At 41.5% G+C, this 21,436-nt stretch overlaps 1 protein-coding gene across 1 annotated transcript; it reads left to right on the forward strand.

The window, feature by feature from the left end:
• Positions 1-8,255: 8,255 nt before the first annotated feature.
• Positions 8,256-17,906, forward strand: Bloc1s6 (biogenesis of lysosomal organelles complex 1 subunit 6). The gene is made up of 5 exons (XM_021154821.2): positions 8,256-8,441; positions 12,416-12,557; positions 13,939-14,026; positions 15,881-15,967; positions 16,335-17,906. Exons 1-5 carry the CDS (start codon positions 8,360-8,362, stop codon positions 16,452-16,454), a joined length of 519 nt encoding a protein of 172 aa, XP_021010480.1. The 5' UTR covers positions 8,256-8,359; the 3' UTR covers positions 16,455-17,906.
• Positions 17,907-21,436: the final 3,530 nt, after the last annotated feature.

The following is a 21,436-nucleotide window of genomic DNA, read 5'->3' on the forward strand; positions in this document are numbered from 1 at the left end:
CCATTGCATACACTAGCAAGATTTTGCTGAAAGGACCCTGATATAGCTGTCTCGTGTGAGACTATGCCAGGGCCTAGCAAACACAGAAGTGGATGCTCACAGTCAGCTATTGGATGGATCACAGGGCCCCCAATGGAGGAGCTAGAGAAAGTATCCAAGGAGCTAAAAGGGATCTGCAACCCTATAGGTGGAACAACAATATGAACTAACCAGTACCCCCCGGAGCTCATGTCTCTAGCTGCATATGTATCAGAAGGTGGCCTAGTCGGCCATCAGTGGAAAGAGAGGCCCATTGGCCATGCAAACTTTATATGCCCCAGTACAGGGGAACGCCAGGGCCAAGAAGTGGGAGTGGGTGGGGGACTTTTGGGATAGCATTGGAAATGTAAATCAAATAAAAACCTAATAAAAAAAGAAAAGAAATGTACAATAGGATACCTTTGAGAGCAAGAAAGACCCAAAGATATAATTTCCTACTAGATGGATTTGATCTGTATAAAACTGATATTGTCATTTAGCATCAACATTTGTCCTGCAGATTGGTCTGGAGACATATACGGCATATGGAAGCTCTAATTCCACCCCTAAGTCCCGCAACGGGAGTGTTCAGGGATTTCTTTAATCAATGCAGAAGAAGCTTCATGAGGGGAGCTGCTCTCCCAAACTGAATGGCATTAGTTATTTTAACCGTATTTCAAGGAGCAGCGTGTGTTACTGTGATGACTCTTCTTGGTTGTCAGCTTGACCAAATCGGGAGTTAACTAAAACCCCAACATGGACAGTTAATTTGAGCTGGAAGAGGCACACCTTTAATCCTTCTAATCGATATCGTTTGTGATGGGAAACCTCAATTCTAATCTGGGCTTTGCCTTCTGCTGGAAACCTATATAAGGACATAGAAGAAGGACGGTTTTGCGCTTTGTCTGTTTACTTTCACCTTACTAGCAAGCCCATTCCTTCACTGGTATTAGAGCCTACTTCTTCAAGATTCTAGTGTATATTAAAGGCCAGCTGAGACATCCAGCCTCATGGGCTGAGCAACTACTAGCTTCTTGGACTTGCCATTCACAGTCAGCCACTGCTGAGTTAACTGAACTGCAGCCTGTATGCCATTCCAATAAATCCCAGATATATTTATAAATTATAAATTTATAAATTATAAATCTATATTTAGATATAGATTCATTCTATAAGCTCTGTTACTCTAGAGAACACGGACTACTACAGCAATTATACTGAAGTTTATTGTTGTATATAGGAACTTAGGAAAAAGTGTCTCTTTAACCCTGTAGGAAATGCATATCCAAGTCAAGGACATGGCTGATAGCTCCAGTTTTAGTCTAAGCGAAAGATTTAAATCATGGTCTGGGGAAAGCTCTCACTGAGTGTGTCCTGAATCATTTGCATGGGCCAGATGTGTCCTGTGAGATGTACTATTGCAGTGGATGATGTCTTGCCTAAGGAAAGAATTAAACAAAGAGGCCAATGTCAGGAGACATTGGAAAAAAAATAGAACTTTGTCCTTTAAACATTTTTGATTGGCAGGCCTTTTTGTTCTACACACTGAGATGTCCCTGTGCAGCAGGAGGAGACTCTCTGCCTTCACTCCATATGTGATGGAACACATCGGCAGTGGGGATGGAAGAGAACGAAGGGGTTAACTCACCCTAGCACCAGTCTGTCTTTCACTCTTTGTTTTTCATTGCTGCCCTATGACTCACTCTCAAAATAATGAATCACTGCCATCATCCCTGACTGAAAAGAATAAAAGCAAACAGGATAGAACATCCATCATGTGACCTCTTAATCAGCAGTCTTTCAGGAATGTATTACAAAACTGAGGGACCATTGCAGTGCTCACCTGGCTGTGGCTGACATTGGACTCCACAGAGACCCCTACATAAGCCTTTGTACCTAAGGCCTATGGCAGGCTGGAATGGGGTGAAAGCCCTCCATTTTCCACTTGCCAATTTGTCACGAGTAAAGCCTGTTTTTCTCCCATCACCAACTTCATCCAATAACAGAGCAAGATGTTCCACAGTTAGGGTCCCACCTTTTGATTTGAGGGATATTTGCAAATTTTTCCTACCTGGCAACTAAACACTAAGACTCAGTAGGAAATAAGGGCTGTTTTTAACTTAGTTCTTTTAGCAGTTTTAAATGAGTAGGATTGAAATAGCATAGCTAATTTAAATAAGTGTATTTAAAAGGAAAGCTAAGCATTGAAATAATTCACAATGCCCATAGTGATTAAAATAATATTTCTGCATAATACAGAAGGAGAATGAATCAGTAAAAGTAGCTGGATGCTTGGGTCTCTACACACAAGATTAGCAGATGAGTTTGTAAAGCCCCTCAGCAGAGAAACCAGCACCTTATGAACAGTTATTTGAACGAATGAACATCTTTTCTCATGAACAGCCTTAAAACAGATAGTTCAAATGACTGTCACTCAGTATTTTGATTATTGACTTACTGTCAGATTATAATTTTTCTTCTTATATTGACATTTTAATAGTAGGTTTAAAAAGAAAGATAAGCAAGTGAGCAAGGAACAAATTGAAATAGCTTACAAAATGATGCAAACTCATCTAAAATGTGGACCAACATGGGGTGTCAACAAGGCCATAGCACCCTCTTTCACTCCAGATCCATTAACTCATGGTTTGCTCATTTAGTTCTTCCCCTTCCTCATCTATATCTCCTTCTCTTCTCCCGCCTTCTTGTCTCCCCATGCTCCCTCTTCTCCCTCCCCTCCTCCTTCCCCCCTTTTCTTCTCTCTTCCCTCCCCCCCTTCTCCTCCATCTTCAGAGAGTCTTTAGTAAAGCTGAATGGAGCTCCTGAGCTTCTACGCTTACATAAAATGTGAGAGTTTCAACATCTGCCATTTCAAGCGCAGCTTCAAGTACAGCGTGCTCTTATATGGAGACTGAGCTGCGTGCCTGGGGCCTTGTTGCAGCTCGTGTATGCTCTTTGGTTGGTGGCTCAGTCTCTAAGAGCTCCCAGGGCTCCAGGTTAGTTGGCTCTGTTGGTCTTCCTGTGGAGTTCCTATCCCCTTTGAGGTCCTCAAGCCTCCCCCCAACACTTCCATAAGAGTCCCCAAGTGTATAAGCAAGATTATTTAAACCAGACTTGAAGCAGGTCTTTTGACATTAAGTCCTTTGTTGTTTCCACTGCTGCATATTTCAAAATGTTTTCCCTAAATATAATGCCCAAACTTAACAGGTGTTTTGTGGGAGATTTCAGAACCTTCTGTTTTCAGGAAGGTACAATTATAGGAGCTCTTGAAACTTTCCTTCAAACGTTCTGTAAAGGGAATGGGAAAGGGAATGAGTAAAAAGTAGTTGAAAACACATGTCTCATAAAGGACTATCATAGAATATAGAAAGCATTCTTAAAAAATAAAAACACCAAAAAGGCCTGGAGAGATGGCTCAGCAGTTAAGAGCACTGACTGCTGCTCTTCCAGAGGTCCTGAGTTCAATTACCAGCAACCACACGGTGGCTCACACTATCTACAATGGGATCTGATGCCCTCTTCTGTATCCGAAGACAGCGACATTGTACTCAAATATATACAATAAACAAATATTTAAAAACACACATAAATAATAAGAATAAAACCTAATTAAAATAGGAAAATATAAATTGATACTTCATCAAAATGCACAGATTGATAGCAAATAAGCATATGAAACAATATTCCACATCAGATAGTTGCAAAGTAAAACAATGTACCATATTTACACATCCACTGTAATGGACACAGAGATCTTGGGGCTGGAGAGATTGCTCAATGGTTACCAGCACTGGCTGCTGTTACAGAGGACCCGTATTTTATTCCCAGCACCCACCTGGCAGCTCACAACCTTCTACCTCCAGTTCTAGGGGATCTGATTCCCTCTTCTTGTCTCTGTGCCACTGTATGCACAGGGTGCTCAGGCACAAATACAAGCAAAACACCTCTATACATATGCTAAAAGGTAAGTACATCTGTAAAAGCAACAAGGATCTTTACCACTGCTAAGGATGCAATTGCAACATCATCTTAGAAGAGACCTTGTCATTTTTTAGTAAAAGCACATCTTATCCAAGATCCAGAAATCTCACTCCTTCAAATTTATGCACTGAATTAGAAAACACATGTCCACACGAAAACCTGCACGTGTGTTAATACATATTCTTTCATCATTATCAGAACTTGGAAGCAACAAGATCTTTGTTCTTCAGTGGGCAAATATATGTATACATATATACATACATACACATACTCATATACATACATATATACCTATATATAATATATACACACATACATATAAACATACACATATACACAAATCCACATATACACATATACATATATGTATAATATATATGTAGTGTGCATATCATACATATTTATATTATACACATATGTATATATAATGTATGTTATACATAAATATGCATATTCATTGCATATTAATTAAACCAGCAGTAAAAGATGAGATATCATGAAAAGACTTGATGGAAACTTAAATACAAACGCATATGGAAACAATCAGTCTAAATAGGTTATATAAATAAAGCTACCAGTGTTTGCTAGATGCATTCATTAGCTCTTCATTGATGTGAGATATAACTGAGAAAAGCCATGTAAAGGAGGGTGGTTTACTTGGGCTCACATTTTCAAAGGCGTTGGTCTGCCGTGGTCCTTGGTGGGTTTAGAAATTTTGATCTGTCACAGCAGGGGAGGTCATGGTGAGCAAAGCGGTTCACACAAGTTGCAGTGAGAGCCAGAAAACAGATACCAGAGTATCCTGCTGCCGGACTTCTTCCTGGGCTCCTAGTAGCTTATCTTGGCTCCTGGCTCATGGGAGGGTACTGCCTGCATTCAGGGAACATCGTCTATCACTTTCTTGTGAAGTTGGTCTGAAAATACTCTCGCATGCGCACCCAGAGGTGTGCTTAAGTAATCTAGGAGCTTCGGAATCCAATCAAGTTGACATTTAGAATCAACTACTACTCTTGACGAACACCTGGGGCAGCCGGGATGATAAGAATCCCAACAGCATTCAAGGCAGGGCATGAATTATTATTGTAGTATGATGGTGCAGTGCTCATTAAACTAGTAATTGTCATGTGCTGTCTGAGCTCACCAAGAAACTGTCTCTGGAAGCAAAGATTATGCTTTGACAGCCAACCTCCCCACATTCCAGAACCAAGCATGTGTCTCTTGAAGGCCCCTTGTCTGGGTATAGGCTGACCTCTCTAACTCAGAGACAGGAAGGGCAAATAGCCCAAGAGTAAAAACACCATGTCCTGAGAACATTGAGAAGATAATCCATTTCCAACAGAGGTTACTATTGGTTAACCCATGATATAAAGTACTTGCAAGTATGAAAGAGAAACCAGATATTCAGCCATGTGACCCTGCTCCACAGAAAGAAAGCAATGGGATGGGAACTTCAGCTGACTGCCTCTACTTCCCTTGTTTGTTTCTGCTGGAGCTCCCACTTTGATGATGTTACCTCTATCTGTGGCTATTTTTTCTTCTACTTTGGGAGCTCAGCTTTACCTAAGGGGACACTTTCCTAGGCCTGGGACTCTCAGTGGGGAACTTCAGCTGGATACCATAATGGGGCATCCACAGTCAACTTCTGCTGAGAATGTTGAGCTGCTAATCTGACGATGTTTGTGCCATTTGTGTATCTATCATCATCATCCACACACCCCACCCACCCTTCTGCTGTTTATTCTTTTACTTTGGCTTCCTGTATATTTAATGAACATTCACTCAAAACTCAAACTTTGGCTATTGTAGATCTTTGTCTGGAAAATACAATGTTATACATTTTTCAATGTATAATATGTATAACCTCAAGAACAAACTCTAACACAAACTATAACATTTGGTGCATAGCAATGTTTCTAGTGGATAGGAACTAGAACTCTATTTTTAGCATAACTAACTAAGGTGCCTAGTTCAATCTTTAAAGGTATTACATTAAAGTATTTGGAGTATATAACTTTGATACGTAAAAGAAAATGGGAAAACTAAAGACCCTTCAAAAGACATAACGTGACACAATAAACTGTTGTGTTCTTTGCAATCAAGTTTTAGCAGTTGCTTTGAGCTCTGTGTCACATACAGAGGGTCCTTAACAAACAAGTGGCATATTGAATTGCAAGCTGTAAGAGAAAAAGAAGGAAAAGATCAGAGAGAAAAGCAAGATGAATGTGGTACAAACTCCTTGTTTATTTAGGTGATTTTGTTACAGTAAGTTAAAATGTTAAATGTTAAAAATGTTAAAATGTTAAAAATAATAAAATTCCTAACAAGAATTCTCCTTATAGCAAAACAAATCATAAAGACAAGGTAGGACATAATAGTTTATTTCATCCATTAAATTTAAATAACCAGTATTTAAAACTTAATGAAATGTACTTAGTACTAGCTAAGAGATAGAAGGAGCCAATGACAACTCATAGGATATGGCTCTATTCCAAACAGCACCACTACACCATTAGTACATGAAACTTATAACCAAGCAAGGGTGCCAGGTGTTTTATCATGTTTACCATATTGTATAACTCAGACTTTGGAATATACAGATGTTTGGAATTAGGGCTAGGGCATCAATAGTTCACCAATTAGCAAATTTATCGAGGATTATTTTGGTACTCTGTGCAATTCTTTTGGTACTCTGATTATTTTGGTACTCTGTGCAATTCTTTTGGTACTCTGATTATTTTGGTACTCTGTGCAATTCTTTTGGTACTCTGTTTAATTCTTTTGAATTAAAAATGACAAATAGAGTTTCTATTTGTCATTTTTAATTCAAAAGAATAAAACATAAAATAATGAATGCAAGGAGGAGCTCAGTGCTAAATGGCAGGAGGATGTTTGTCGTTGTGAAATGTCATCACTGTGACTTCTGAATGAAAGGGGGGAGTGAGATAATGAATGGTGTCCACAGTAAAGGTGTGTTTGAGTGTGCTGGCTCGTGTCTGCAATCACTTTCCTGGCAGGCAGAGACAGGAGGACCAAGAATTCAAGGCCATCCCTAATTACATATTGAGTTTAAGGCCAGATTAGGCTACAGGACACCTCACCTTGTGAAATGAAACAATAAAAAAGATTTTATTGTAGAGCACTTAAAAGATGAATAGGCCTTTGAAAAAGATACTCTAGTTTGAAACAGGAACAAGCACAATGGACAGCTTACAATGCCCAGATTGCACAAGATGTTTGAAGAGTAATAAATTGTTTTCCTATTTGTATGACAACACTAATTATTACACATTCTATAGTTCAGCAACCTCACAAGGTTGAGTTCCATTACAAAAGCTTTAGGGGAGGAATTGGTTACCAATTTTTCTGGAGGTCACCCACCATCCAGAATGATGACTCCCTTCCTCTGTCTTCAAACCCATCAGTGTTTGTCTAATCATCCTTTGTAATCAAATTTTTTTGAGACAGCCCCACCCCATCAGTTTTACAGACTGTTTGGAGTACCCTTCCTATTTTAAGGTTATGTTAACTAGTAGCATTTATTCGTTGCCATGCCCCCGAATATATTTAGAAGTCTCAAGGATTAGTCTGTGGACATTCTACCGTGGAGAGTTGAGAAGTTACCCTTGAAAAGTGGCTAAAGTGAAACTGAACATAAGATGGTGACAACAGGGAGCCAGTGCATTCCAGAGGCATGGCATTATTTGTTTATTTGTATTAGTTTTTTTTTTTTGAGATAGCTTTGGCTACAATATGGAAAACTGAACAGGTAACCCGAGGAGCAACTAGAGATGCTACTAGAGGTCAGAGTTTACAAAAGGGTAGAGGATCCTAACATTTGCTGTGGAGCTGAGTCTGTCCAAGTCTACATACTTTCCTTTAGAACTCATGACGTCGTCTTACAGGAGCCCAGCAGGTGCTTTTGGTAATTTGACTTAATTTGTTCAAATGATGCTCCAAGAGAGCCTTTACGTCATTTCCAAGCACTGGAAGAGATCCTCAGCAACGCTCAAGCTCAGAATTCGTATTAACTCACTTAGCGGCCCGAGTTATGAATTGGCACAACACTGGGGACACTCACACGGTTATGGCAACATCCGGTCCTCTAACCTCTCTTCCGGGTTCCGCCGGCCACCCTCCGTGAAACCGAACCCGCACGCGCACGACTGCGCCTAAGGCGCTGACGCGGGGGCGGGCGTTCCTGATTGGCAGTAATGTACTGCGGCGGAAAGCGAGGTTTTCCGCTTTCGTCACTTCCGTGTGCCTCGGCGGCTTTCGTCCGGATGGACTCTGGAACGCGTTAGGTTCCTTTACCTGTGACTTCTCCACAACACTCGCCTCACGCAGCGCCCAGTGCGGGGACATGAGTGTTCCTGAGCCACCGCCTCCGGACGGGGTCCTTACGGGGCCTTCCGACAGCCTGGAGGCCGGCGAGCCCACGCCGGGTACGGCTGTTTTGCGGGGCGACTGCCCACAGGGGCCGGGTTCGAGTGGGTGGGACTCCAGCGCAGGCGACCCTCCTGCCTAAGAGCTTCCTGGCCAGGCAACCCTGGTCCCTCGAGGAAACGCACTGTTGGGTGCGGTTTGTGTTAAAGGTTTGCGTTTGTGTTGCTTTTCAACTGTTTGTCACAGGGTTAGTGGTTGGCGACGAGTCTGCCAGAGAGAAGGTAGATTTTTAGGAAACTGTACAATAGTGTCTATTCATGAAATACTCTGACCTCCTTGGTGATATTACTTCATCCGAGACTCCAGCAGCCGTCCGCACATTTCCAGAAGAAATTTAAGCATTGATGCCCGAATGTGTCCGTTTAAAGAAACGGTTAATTTGCAATATAGGCAGATGGGCACTGTTTATACCATCTTTTTTGTGAGATTGAAAACACCACTCAAATCATTTTCTGTGAGCATTGGTTCATATGAGGGACGCTAGATGGAGCTTCTAAAAATAATCTCTGCGTTTCAGAAATAGGAAGCTACAAATAACCCAGCATTTCCTGGCAGTGCATTTCTTCAATGACATATCCCTTTCATGACTTGTTCAGTCACATTAGTAAATACCCTGTAGTACCTACTTGAAACTTGGGCCTCTCTCTCTCTCTCTTCCCCTCCCTTCTCCCCCTCTTTCTCTCTTTCTGCACATAATGTATGGGTGGTATGCATATAAATGAAAGCAGATGTCAGAGAGTAGGGCAGAGATAGGGATAGGTGCTAGCTGCAGGCTCAACTCAGGACTTTTTTCATGCTAAGCAAGTGTTCTACTACAGAGCTAGATCCCTAGCCTCAGATATCTGATCTTGTGAATGGTGTGAGCTTACTCTCCCGTGAAACTGAAATTGCACTCTTGGATTCAGTTCCCTCTGTTTCATGTAGAGGATTCCACAGGGCATTAGCATCTATCTCCCCTCATCAGTGTAAAGCTACCACCTCTTATACCACCTCTTATACCACCAGTCTCTTATTCTCACAGCATGGTGTGTCCATTGTTGTAACTTTACCGCCCCAAGACAAGCTCCAATCATGAGTCCTTAGAATCCTAAAATGGCTTCTTGCCACTTGCTGAATTTTCCATAGAATTGGCACTCAGGGACCCTCACAGCCTGACTCATGGTGTATATTAATAGCTCACTGTTGCTTTTCTGTGCATGGCCTTGCTGTTCATCCTTGCAGTTTCTCATTCTGTTTCTTTAACAATGTTACACCCCCTCGGCTCCTATCAGATTTCTATCCATATGAAAGTGGTGGCTGCAGTCTTAAGTTGGGGCCATTTTTTAGGAGGGTTTTTGCAGTTTCAAAGATGGTCACATGTTCTGTTTCACACTGTTTTCTAAGAATGTCTCCCATAGAAATAGGAGCGTGCAAAGATTAGGAAGACCACAGCAGTGTTGATGAACTATGTAGATCCATATACATTGCTGAAGAAAGATACCTTGGATAGACTTTGTCTTAAAACAGACAGACAAATGAATGGAAGACCTTCAGAACAGCGTGATGAAAAGTGAAAAGATGATGTGCATGGCTGGGTAAAGCTGATGTGCATGGCTGGGTAAAGGCAGTTTCTGGCCAATTACGTGAGAAAACTGCAGCCATTGGAGTTAGGCTTTTTAAGGTGTGCCTTTTCCCATGGGTTCACATTTTTATAGTGATTAGCAAAGAGAACAGAAGATGGGGTGGGAGGATGAGGTGGGCATTTAGCATCTTCAACAGCCCGTCTTCCTTAGAAATCACCTCAGACGTCAGATTCCACAACAGGTTTTGTAATGGCTTTGGATACTGCCCTGTACTGTGCACTCAGGGAGGAGAATTTACCTATTTATTGTTTGTGACTGAGAAATTAGCAGACAGTAGGTGTTCAGTGCACGTATATTGTATGTATATGGTAAAGACCTGGTTTTTCTTTTAGAACTGTGTTTCTCAATCGCCTAATGCTGCGGCCCTTTAATATTTTTTGACTACTTCATAAATGTAATTTTGCTACTCTTATGGATCATAATGTAAATATCTGTTTTTTGATGGACTTAGGTGACCCGTTAAAGGGGTTGCCACCACATGGCCGAAACCTCTGTTCTGGAGTCTCCCACAGTGAAGCACCTGGAACTTAGTAACTAACACCTACCCAATAATTGCTAATAATTAGAATGGGGAAGGGAGGGAGGCCTGTGAGTTAGTGTGTGTGTGTGGGGGGGGGGTAGGCAAATTTGTTGTTTTTACATTTTAAGTTGTTATAGCTTTAGTCTGGTATTTCTTTCTGTTCATCTATTATATATTGTCCATGTTTGAAGTTGGTGTTTGTTGTACTATTATTGTATACAAAACTTAAGCAGTGGAATTATTTGTCAAATGTAAGCTTTTCGTTCCGCATCCAAAGGCACATTAGTAGTTCCCAGGTCTTCCTGGATCCTATTTCATTTTTCGCTTGTGGAGAGTTTCAGTTTCTATTTAGCCCTTTCCCATTTGAATTCTGTCTTGCAACTTTGAGAATTCCAATTTGTTTGTGTTTACAGGGTTAAAGTTAAAATTGTTACAGAGGTAAGAGCATCCAGTGTGTCTAACCACTGAGCTTTCTCTCCAGTCCAGTCTTAATTTGATGTTTCCTGATTCTTACTAGACTATAATTGACAACAGGTGTTTCGAAGTTAACATTAACTATGGAATGCTTTCTGGGTACAGTTTTAGTGAATACTTTACCTTTAGCTCATTCAGAACTAGTGATTGTAAAAACCTGTAACCATTCACTGACCCCACTTAGAAACCGTTGTGTATTATTTTTCTGGGAACAGTAATCGGTGGGTGTTTATCTTAGATGTTGGGGTGCCTGGAAAAGGATGCAGTGTCATTCCTGGCAGCAGGTCGAGACTGGCCATGGCACAATCAGCACACTATTCCCTATAGCAGATTAGGGTATGGAATGTTTGCTCCCACTTTGAATTGTGTCAGCACATCACTGAACTTGTGTTAATGGGCCTAGGCCTGCGGCCCCACCTCCCAGCTGACCTTCCTAGCTTTAGTCCTGGTTCACAGAAAGTACTGTATCTTAATTAATAAATGACAAAACAACCCCCTTTACATGTAAATATATTAAGCAAAAAGCCTTTTTTTTTATTAGTTTAAAACAGTGTGTTTTAGGCGTTGCATCTTTGTTTAAATAATTTCTTTAACAATTTTTATTTTCTTGGTTTTGAGCCTAGCTTTTAATGGTTAAGCCATCTCTCCAGTCCTCCCTGTAAGGTTTTATTTTATTTGTGTGTGTGTGTGTGTGTGGGGGGGGGGGTGATAAAGAGAACACATCACTGTATTCCTGTGAAACTCAGAGAACAGTTTTCAGGAGTCTCTTCTGTCCAGTGGGTTCAGGGATGGATGGCAGAAGGCCAGGCTTACATATGAAGGACGTTTACCCACTGAGTTGCTTCACCAGCCTCTGTCTATGTTATTTATGCCTATTTTTAAAAGCACTGATGTATTAAGAATTCCTTAATTCAGTAGCTGTAAACTCATCCTTCAGCCTGACTCATTTAATAAAATGCATGAACATGTAAAATTTGAATACACTAATGTACATTTTCCTAGACTTTGTTATATACTTACAGCTTGAAAATACCTTTTCCCCAGATGTGGTAATACATGCCTCAGGAGACTGAGGCAGGGGCATTGAGAGTTCTAGGCCAGTATGGGCTATACTGGGAAACCTCACCTCAAAATAAGAAATACTTAAAACAACACAGAAACACTTTTTGTTCTTTTTCTTTTTCTTTTTTTCCCCATGTTTTAGCGAAAGCTTAGAAGGTACACATTTAAAGAAGCGACTGTATAGTTAGGAGAGAGTTTGGGCTCTTAGCTTGCGTGGACTTCTTCCCTCCTCCCTCAGCCTTCTTACCTTGCAGCAGCACAGCGCTTCCTAACTTCGTGTTTCTCTTGAGCACAGGCTTAAGCGACATGTCTCCAGATGAAGGACTGATAGAGGACTTCCCTGTGGAGGATAGAGCTGTAGAGCACTTGGTGGGAGGCTTGCTGTCCCACTACTTACCAGATCTGCAGAGGTCCAAGCGAGCGCTCCAGGAACTCACGTAAGCCAACAGAAAGCCAGCAGCTTGTCACTTCCTTCTGTGTAGTCAGATGTCACCTGGTAATCTCATGGAATATGAAAGTGTTGTCTCCTGGAACATTGAGTCATTGAACATGTCTGGGTCCTGTAAATGGGAATCATGGAGTCACCTGTAGCCTAAATGTCAAAAGTGCAGTAATACTCCTGGAGCGTCTAGTTTCTCTGTAGTCGACTGTGAGAGCGAGTGGTCCTTGTATGAGTTTGGATCCCTTGTGTGTTTGGTGAACTGGTCTGTTCCCTCAAGCGTTCTGAGTAGTTGGAGGTTTATGTCCTTATAATACAGTCATATCAGCAGTGATGACTGACTCTAGATGAACAATTCTTGTCATTTGTTCCCTTTTTTCTTGTTTGATCTGGCTGGGGGGTTTTCAGTTTACTGATTCTGAAGCTGTTGTTTTCATGTTTACTCCCTATGTCCCTTCTCCATCCCGCCTCTGCCTCTGTTTTCCAATTGTGACCCCCTGGGTTTTGCTGTCTTGTATTTGGCAAGTTGCTGGGTATTTTGTTCTCCGAGATGTACTTCCTCTTCTGTGATCCCCAGTCTGACACGAAGGGACAGACGAGTGAGGGACCTGTTGGTCTGCAGACCCAGGCCTGATGATGGACGTGTGATTGGCCTTCGTTCTTATTGCTAATTCATTTTTCATCACAGCTCTCTATTTTGCAACAAATCACGTCATATTTTCCTTTAAAATGTTCATTTAGGGGATTCTCCCGTGTCACTTGGCCCTGTGATCATATTGCTCTGGGAGGAACGGGGAGGAAGTTAGCTTCTCTCCTTCCATAGGATTTGAATCTAAAGGTTAAAGTCAGCTCTGACCTTCTGCCTGCATAAATAACATTTAGGTCAAGAGAAGCACCCTGAGTGCCTGAGACCGCACAGTGTGAGGGAAAGGCCACACGTGCTTCCAGTCCTGTGCCGACTTACTGAGCTGCTCATTGGTCCTTGAGGAAGCACTGTCCCTCAGTAGTGCATCTTCCCTAAGTCTACATCAGGACATTCTTGGCTTCTAGTTTACTTTTGGGGATGCATAGAAAATTGAGTTTCATGAGCAAAATACTATAAAAGAACTTTTGGTGTGAAAATGCAGAATGTTGCTAAAACAGTAAAATACCCTGCAATAATCTGATTATTTTAGTTATTAAAGTCTGAAATTATGTCAAGAGTAAAGTATATACTTAGTTGTCAGAATATATTTTTGAAATATGATATTGGAAAGATTATTCTGTATTGCCAGCTGGATTTCCAGCTTTGCCCTGTAGCCAGAATGAATGTGATTCTGTAAAGAGAACCAATACTGAGAAAATGTAAAATTCGGTTTGGCTGTGTGCTTTTGTTTCAGACAGAACCAAGTTGTGTTACTAGATACACTGGAACAAGAGATTTCAAAATTTAAAGAGTGCCACTCCATGTTGGACATCAATGCCTTGGTAAGTATGATTTTGCTTATCTAACTAATGAGCTCTGATTTTGGAAAAGCTTTGTTTTTGTTTGTTTGTTTGTTTGTTTTTGTTTTGTTTTTCGAGACAGGGTTTCTCTGTATAGCCCTGGCTGGCCTGGAACTCACTTTGTAGACCAGGCTGGCCTCTAACTCAGAAATCCACCTGCCTCTGCCTCCCGAGTGCTGGGATTAAAGGCGTGTGCCACCACCACCCCATTAGAAAAGCTTTGTATTTTTGCATTTTGATGATCTTATCCTCTAACTTTTATGTGTAGAGTTTGTCTGTTTAACAAATCCCGATTGCTTTGTTAGAATTCCCGGTGGTTGCTGTCTTTCATATGCTGAACATGTATTAGGAAAATCAGTTTGTTTGTATTGTGGAGAAGGTCTCCTGAAATGATAAGAGGAAAATGGAAAGTGAGGGATATTGAGGCACTGTTTCTACCACCAAGGAAAGTGCAGGCCCTTTTGAAGGACCAATTATGCGGTCTCTTAGTTAGTATTTAATTATCAGTGTTCCTGGTGCTGTGATGAGATGGGCACCCTGAGGATGAGTAGTTAGTTAGAAGTTGAATTACTAGAAGCTGGTAAAAGAAGAACAGATAGTCTTTAAGAAAACAGACTTAGCATAAGCAAGGCCATGTTGCTCCTTTCCCTCCCTGGACATTAGCAACTGCTTGCCTGCATGACTTGTACACCTCAGAAGTAGATCTCTTACGAGAGAGACAGAGGTAGGTTCTGATTGTCTTCCTTCCTGCTGTAGAGTGCAGCCTTCTCAGCAGAGGAGTGAGCATGGCCACACGGACTCCCTTGTCCTTTCCCCTGACTTCACCATGTGAAGTCACAACTGAAAGTTCAATAAATGAGCAGAATTCTGTTGCATCAGCCTGGAAGGGCAGAACTGAGTTGTTCACATATTTCTTCCCTTTGCCCAAGAGTGGCTTTAATTTTCATGTAGGAATGGAAACAGAAAGGCCCTGAATGATGCACATAAAGTGTCTGTGAACTGACTTGACTTGCAGCTCTGTGAGAGGTAGCTGCTCTCTGCAGGCCGGCCTCTCAGTCAGGTTCCCTTTCCATTCTGTCTCCCACCTGTCTAGGCCTCTATCACCCTTCAGCTTCTCCCAACAGGAGACTTCCCTTTTGGCTTCTGGCTGAGACGCAGAATGTGTACTCTGGGGAAGCAGTGCCTGTCCTTTAGTGGCACTCTTGTCATTCTGACCTCAAGATACGTGGCTGAGTTTGTGCTCTCAGAGTCTGGGCACTGGCTGGGTTTCCCTGACAGGAAGACAGCACTCACCCACTGTCCTATGTACTGGCATGTTCTCTCAAAAAGGCAGTAGTGACTTTTATAATTTTTAGATTATGTGACATATTTTTGAAGTAAAATGTTGTTTATAACCTATTTAATATAAATGTCTGTTTTATGTTTAATAAACCTTTTTTGAGAGAAAGAGAGTCAGTGACAGTCTCTCTCTCTCTCTCTCTCTCTCTCTCTTTCTCTTTCTGTGTGTGTGTGTGTGTGTGTGTGTGTATGTGTGTATGTGTGTATGTGTGTATGTGTGTCTAGCCCTGGCTGGCCTGGAACTTGATATACAGCTGGCTTTAGACTCACACAAATCTACCTGTCTCTGCCTCCTGAGTGGTGGAATTATTTTTTGTCTACTGAATTGAATCAGATGTTTTCAAAATTCTGCTAATGGTTGAATGAGATCTGCATTGTAGAATTTAAAATATGGCCATAATTGAGGCTCTGAACTTGCAGCTCAGAAGGATGACCTCTAGTTAGGTGCTGACTTACTCGCATTCTCGCCATTTCATCCTGTCTGCTGTGATTGTTAAGTTCACGGAGGCGAAGCACTATCACGCCAAGCTGGTGAATATAAGGAAGGAGATGCTGCTGCTCCACGAGAAAACGTCCAAGTTGAAAGTGAGTGGGTCCTCCTCATCCTCTCCAGCCACAAGCTTGTCTGTCTTCAGGGTTTGTGTAGACTTCTTATACTTCATATACTGTAAGATGAACTCATGCCACACTGTTCCCCTCTGAAAATAAAGTCCCCTGGCTCCTTCCCCAGTCACTGGGCTAGTGGGCTTCTCTCTGCATGTGACTTGCAGGTCACACTAAATGTGACCTTGGAGTAAGATTTGTGTTTTTCTTTTGTTTTAAATTAAGGGAACCTTAAATTACTCCAAATAAATTTAAAAATTCAATGTGTAATTTATGAATTTGTGTTGGATAACTCAAGTCAAACATTTTTTAAGTTATGCCATAAATGTACCCCTGCCCCTCTCCACAGAAAAGAGCACTGAAGCTGCAGCAGAAGAGGCAGAGAGAAGAGCTGGAGAGGGAGCAGCAACGCGAGAAGGAATTTGAAAGAGAAAAGCAGCTGACAGCCAAGCCAGCCAAGAGGACATGAGGAGCCTGCCTTCGGGTTCCTGGCCCATCATGCTTCCTGGATCCCTAGTGCTGTACACAGAGAGCGAGGCGTGGACGGTGCCTTATGCCGTGGCATGTCCTGAAGTGTTTCCATGGTTGCTGTGTTTCCAAGACTCACTCAAGAAGCTTTGTTGATATGTTTTCAACTCTTGCTTAACTTTACAATTATTATTTGATCTTAAATCGTTTGGAAAATGAAAAACCCTTTGGTTGTTCCAGAGTCTGGGTACTGGTTCAAAATGAGCAGAAAGTCTACGCTTCTTGAGAATTGATTTTAGTTTCAGTTTTTCCTTTCCTGAAGGCAGGCCTTTCCTCTATGACCACACTGATTTTTGGCAATTGCTTTTTATTGTTTAAAGAGAAATACCAATTGTCTGATCACGAATCTCCCAGAAAGAGAGCTGCCAAGCTTTTATGAAGAACACAGGCAGTGTGTGCACAGTGGAAACACCAGGACCTTAGATGTAGGCTGGGAGTTGATGGCAGACAGATTTTTCTAGCCATTCTCCTCAGTTTTTCACTGTTGCTGCTGATGTAGATTTTGAGTTCAGGGCAGGATTCTATCCATTCCTAAAGCTGTGCAGCAATGATGGACCTGCCAGATACTCAAAGGTGTGTTTCTCTCTCTCTCTCTCTGCATGCTACATTATCACAATGTAACAATGTTTCTGTACTCCCTCCCTCCCCACTCCCCCTTTCTTTCTAGAGACAGGCTCTCTATAAAGCCCTGGCTGTCCTCAACAACCTGTGGAGACCAGGTTGGCCTCAAACTTAACAATCCACCTGTCTCTTATTCCCAAGTGCTGGGATTAAAGCTGTGCATCGCCATGCCTTGTTCTGGTTTTTAAGTAGAACAAAATCTGCTGCTGCTCACATCATATGTAAATAGTGTACAGAAGAGAGGGCATGATGCCTTTACTGTTTTCTAGGACTTTTTTCCCTGTTGTTGTAGGTAGGTGCTTACTCTGTAGGGCAAGATGAAGTATCATTGTTGGAAATCCAAAGTGCAGTAGTATACTTTCTCGTCTTAGTGTTTAATAGGAAGCTTGTTTCTAGTCCCTATTGTGTGTGAGCAGCACAAGCTACAAAGGTGTCTGATTAGAATGCACATCTTTTATAACCCATATTACCCTTGTAGTAAGTTGGGATTACTACCTCTGATCACATACTGGGCGATAGAGAGATCGATAAAGAGGACCAGTGCTCAGAGCCTGTAGCTTAAAGGCATAACTTTCTTTGAAGGAGCCCTCTCCTTCCTAATGAATGAATTGTGATCCCACAGATATTGATCTTGACTTCTGTTCAAGAATATAATGAGTCTATTTGAAAGGCTGTTACCCTTAGTCACTTGCTGTCACTCCCAGAGCACAAGTCACTAGGACCTGCAGGACAATGTCATGTACTTGTTACAATAAAATGCCTGATATCTGACGAAGGCTGGAGATTGTTTTCATGCTGACTTTAGACCAATGGTGTTGATTGTTTCAAGTGCTGTTCCTGCACACTTCTGGATAACTTCCTCAGTCTTAAAGTGAATCTATTCTTTGATTTGCTTAAAGTTTCTGCCAGAGATTCTGGTATACCTTAAAGGATGAGACACTTCTGGGTCTGGCTGCCACTGGCAGGGTTTCCCACACTAAACTGCATGTCCTTTTCACCTGGGAACTTAAGAAAGTGCAGACATTATCAGTTCTGTTGTGGGGCCATAGAAGATTTGGAGTGCTCCAGATTCTGACGTAAGGAACTGGTGGGATAGACTGTCCAGTGGCTTACACTCATAAGCAATGCGATCATTTCAAAGTTACCCAGGAATTTGTGGAATTAATCTTAAGAAAGAAATTATTCACTACTGCTTTTGATAGAATCAGATTTAAAATTGAACCTTAGCTGGCAGGAAATTAAGAGTCCTAGTTAATTCATTGGATTTTTTTTTTTTTTTTTTTTTTTTTGGTTTTTCGAAACAGGGTTTCTCTGTGTAGCCCTGGCTGTCCTGGAACTCACTCTGTAGACCAGGCTGGCNTCTGTGTAGCCCTGGCTGTCCTGGAACTCACTCTGTAGACCAGGCTGGCCTTGAACTCAGAAATCCGCCTGCCTCTGCCTCCCGAGTGCTGGGATCAAAGGCATGTGCCACCACGCCCGGCTAATTGGACTTTTTGAGCTGTATTAAAATAATCATGTTTAATGAATGGATGGCAATGTGGCAGTATGTTTTGAGAATTATATTAAGTTTTAAAGACTTTTTAACAGATCAGAAAGATGGGCTGGAGAGCTTGTTCAGCAGTTAAGAGCACTTACTGCCTTTGCAGAGGACCAGGATTCTATTCCTACCTCCCACTTGGCAGCTCACAGCTATCTGTACCTCCAGTTCCAGGGGATCCAGTCCCCTCATCTGGCTTCTGTAGCATCAGCCACATAGATGGTGCACCTACTCACACGTAGATGAAGCACTCACCCACACAATAGAGAAATAAATCTACAAAAAGAAGTATACATCATTACCCACCACTCTAAGGTCAGAGGTTAAGCAGAAACACCATAGGTGATGAAGCCCTAAAGTTTTATCTGTATTTCAGTAATGTGGAAGCACAATGACCAAACACTTGCTGTATTTTTCAACAAATAGAAATTGGCCAAAAGAAAATTGTTTTTGAAATAATATCAGATATGTATGGTGCTGACACGTAGGGTGCTCATTTTCAGCTGATTTGTCATGAGTGTCAGGCAAATGTGCAGACATTGATTGGAGATGTGTCCACAGTGAATTGTGGTGTGGATTCAGTTCACCAGTATCAATTGTATGCTGAAACACCTTTGTTTGCTTTTGATCCTATAAATGAAAACTACTTTTATGAACTTAATAAAAACGTCAGAATCACCCAGTATTGTTTATCAGACACCATTCTGAGCATAGCAGTGCATATTCTCTCTGTACATTACTTCAGACAGTTGTTTTACTACCTCTCCTGTTTTGTTGCTCTTAATGCCCTCTTTGTAGAAGAGTTCCCAACTGCCCGTGAGAGGACCCAGGTTTGGTTCCCAGCACCCGCAGGTAGCTCACAATCACCTATAACTCCAGTTCCTGAGGATCTGATACCTCTTCTGAGGTCTGTGGCCTCTTGCATGCCTGTGGTTCACATACATGAACTCAAGGACATGGGCATACACATAAAAACAAATAATAGTTTTTTAAAAAAAAACTACCAGTCCACTCATGAAATCCCATCCAGACAGATGATGGAAGTGCCATCCAAGGCTGGTTGGAGTATCCAACTCCATGAAGTTAGCTTTTCTTTGAGAGTAAATATAACTATGAGCTGGGCATGAGCACAGCCATGGGTAATGGCTGGAGAGTTGAATGTTTGAGGATAGCCTGGGCTACATACAACCCGAGACCCGTCAAGAAACCTGAAAGCCATCACTTTAGTGGTTTGGTAGGAAGTACTTTAAACCGTAACTGCCTGTGTAAATGCTGCCTTTAAATAGGAGAGTCCCAGCAGTAGAGTATTGTAGGTTGCATTCAAGGGTGATTGTCTTTGGAGAAGGCAGAACTTGGAACTTTCTCTCTATATATCTGTCAGTGTTGGCTCTATAGCTCTCATCAAATTCATTATATACTTAATACACATCATATATTTTACCATAGCATATATACTTTATTCCAAAGCCATGAGTTTTAAAATTGAGCCTCCAAACATAATTGTCCATATATTAAAAGTTGTTCAGCTTCTACATTTTCTTTGAAGAGAGTTCATGTGTCTTCTGTTATTCAGATCAGGTGGATGGGTGGGTAGCATTTCTGTTAGTTTATTCTTGCTCTTCCTGCGTGTGTGTGGCCAGATTCCATCTGGTAGGCAAGGCAGAAACTCTAAGTCAAAATTCATTCAGTTAAAACAAACAACAACAACAACTGGCTGGCAAGATGGCTCAGTGGATAAGAGCACTGACTGCTCTTCCGAAGGTCTTGAGTTCAAATCCCAGCAATCACCTGTAATGAGATCTGACACCCTCTTCTGGTGTGTCTGAAGTCAGCTACAGTGTACTTATGTGTAATAATAAATAAATCTTTGGGCTTGAGTGAGCAGGGTTGACCTGAGTGAGCAGGGCCGACTGGAGCAAGCAGAGGTCCTAAAAATTCAATTTCCAGCAACCACACGATGGCTCACACCATCTGTACAGCTACAGTGTACTCATAAATAAATAAATCTTTTTAAAAAAACAAACCTCAAAACCTCATGTCACCAAACAGCAGTTTGGAAAAACAAAACATTTTAATGCAACAACCCAATGACAAACTAACTTGGTATGTACTGAAGAAAGTTGGTAGGGAAATATTACAAGCCATCATTTTCTATAATTGAGCTATTACGTTTCTGTAGGAAGGAAAAGCTTTAGTGTGCACAGTAAAATCTCTGCAGCTTACAACATATAGTGATCTCGAGTCTCAGCCGAAGCATCTCAGGCAGCGTTACCTCTGTGCTGTGACAGTTTGTGTAGCGCAGACTATCTGTTGGGTGTTGAGTACCAAGGCTGCTATGAAGGATCACAGTGTTGGTAAACTCTGCAGAAACACTTTGGGTTCCTTATCTGCTGGATTTTTTTTTCTTTTCTTTTTTTTTTTTTTTTTTTTTAAATTTTTTTTTTTTTTTTTTTTAAAATTTTTTTTTTTTTTTTTTTTTAAGTACACTGTAGCTGTCTTCAGACATTCCAGAAGAGGGCGCCAGATCTCGTTGCGGATGGTTGTGAGCCACCATGTGGTTGCTGGGATTTGAACTCTGGACCTTCGGAAGAGCAGTCGGGTGCTCTTACCCACTGAGCCATCTCACCAGCCCATCTGCTGGATTTTTAATTAATTTTCGATTATTGCACATTCAAAGATATTTTACTGTTGCCAAATGTTTCATGGTCCCTACATTTAGTTATATGACTTCATCATACAGGTTCACAACTCACAGTTTAAGAAGA

This window comes from Mus caroli, chromosome 2 (genome assembly GCF_900094665.2).
Source record: "Mus caroli chromosome 2, CAROLI_EIJ_v1.1, whole genome shotgun sequence".
NCBI classification, from domain to species: domain Eukaryota; kingdom Metazoa; phylum Chordata; class Mammalia; order Rodentia; family Muridae; genus Mus; species Mus caroli.

Coding starts and splice junctions, on each gene's coding strand:
- Bloc1s6 (XM_021154821.2), top strand. CDS start 8,360: ATGAGTGTTCCTGAGCCACCGCCTCCGGACGGGGTCCTTACGGGGCCT. Junction 14,027..15,880: donor TGTTGGACATCAATGCCTTG/GTAAGTATGATT, acceptor GTGATTGTTAAG/TTCACGGAGGCGAAGCACTA. Junction 15,968..16,334: donor AGAAAACGTCCAAGTTGAAA/GTGAGTGGGTCC, acceptor CCCTCTCCACAG/AAAAGAGCACTGAAGCTGCA.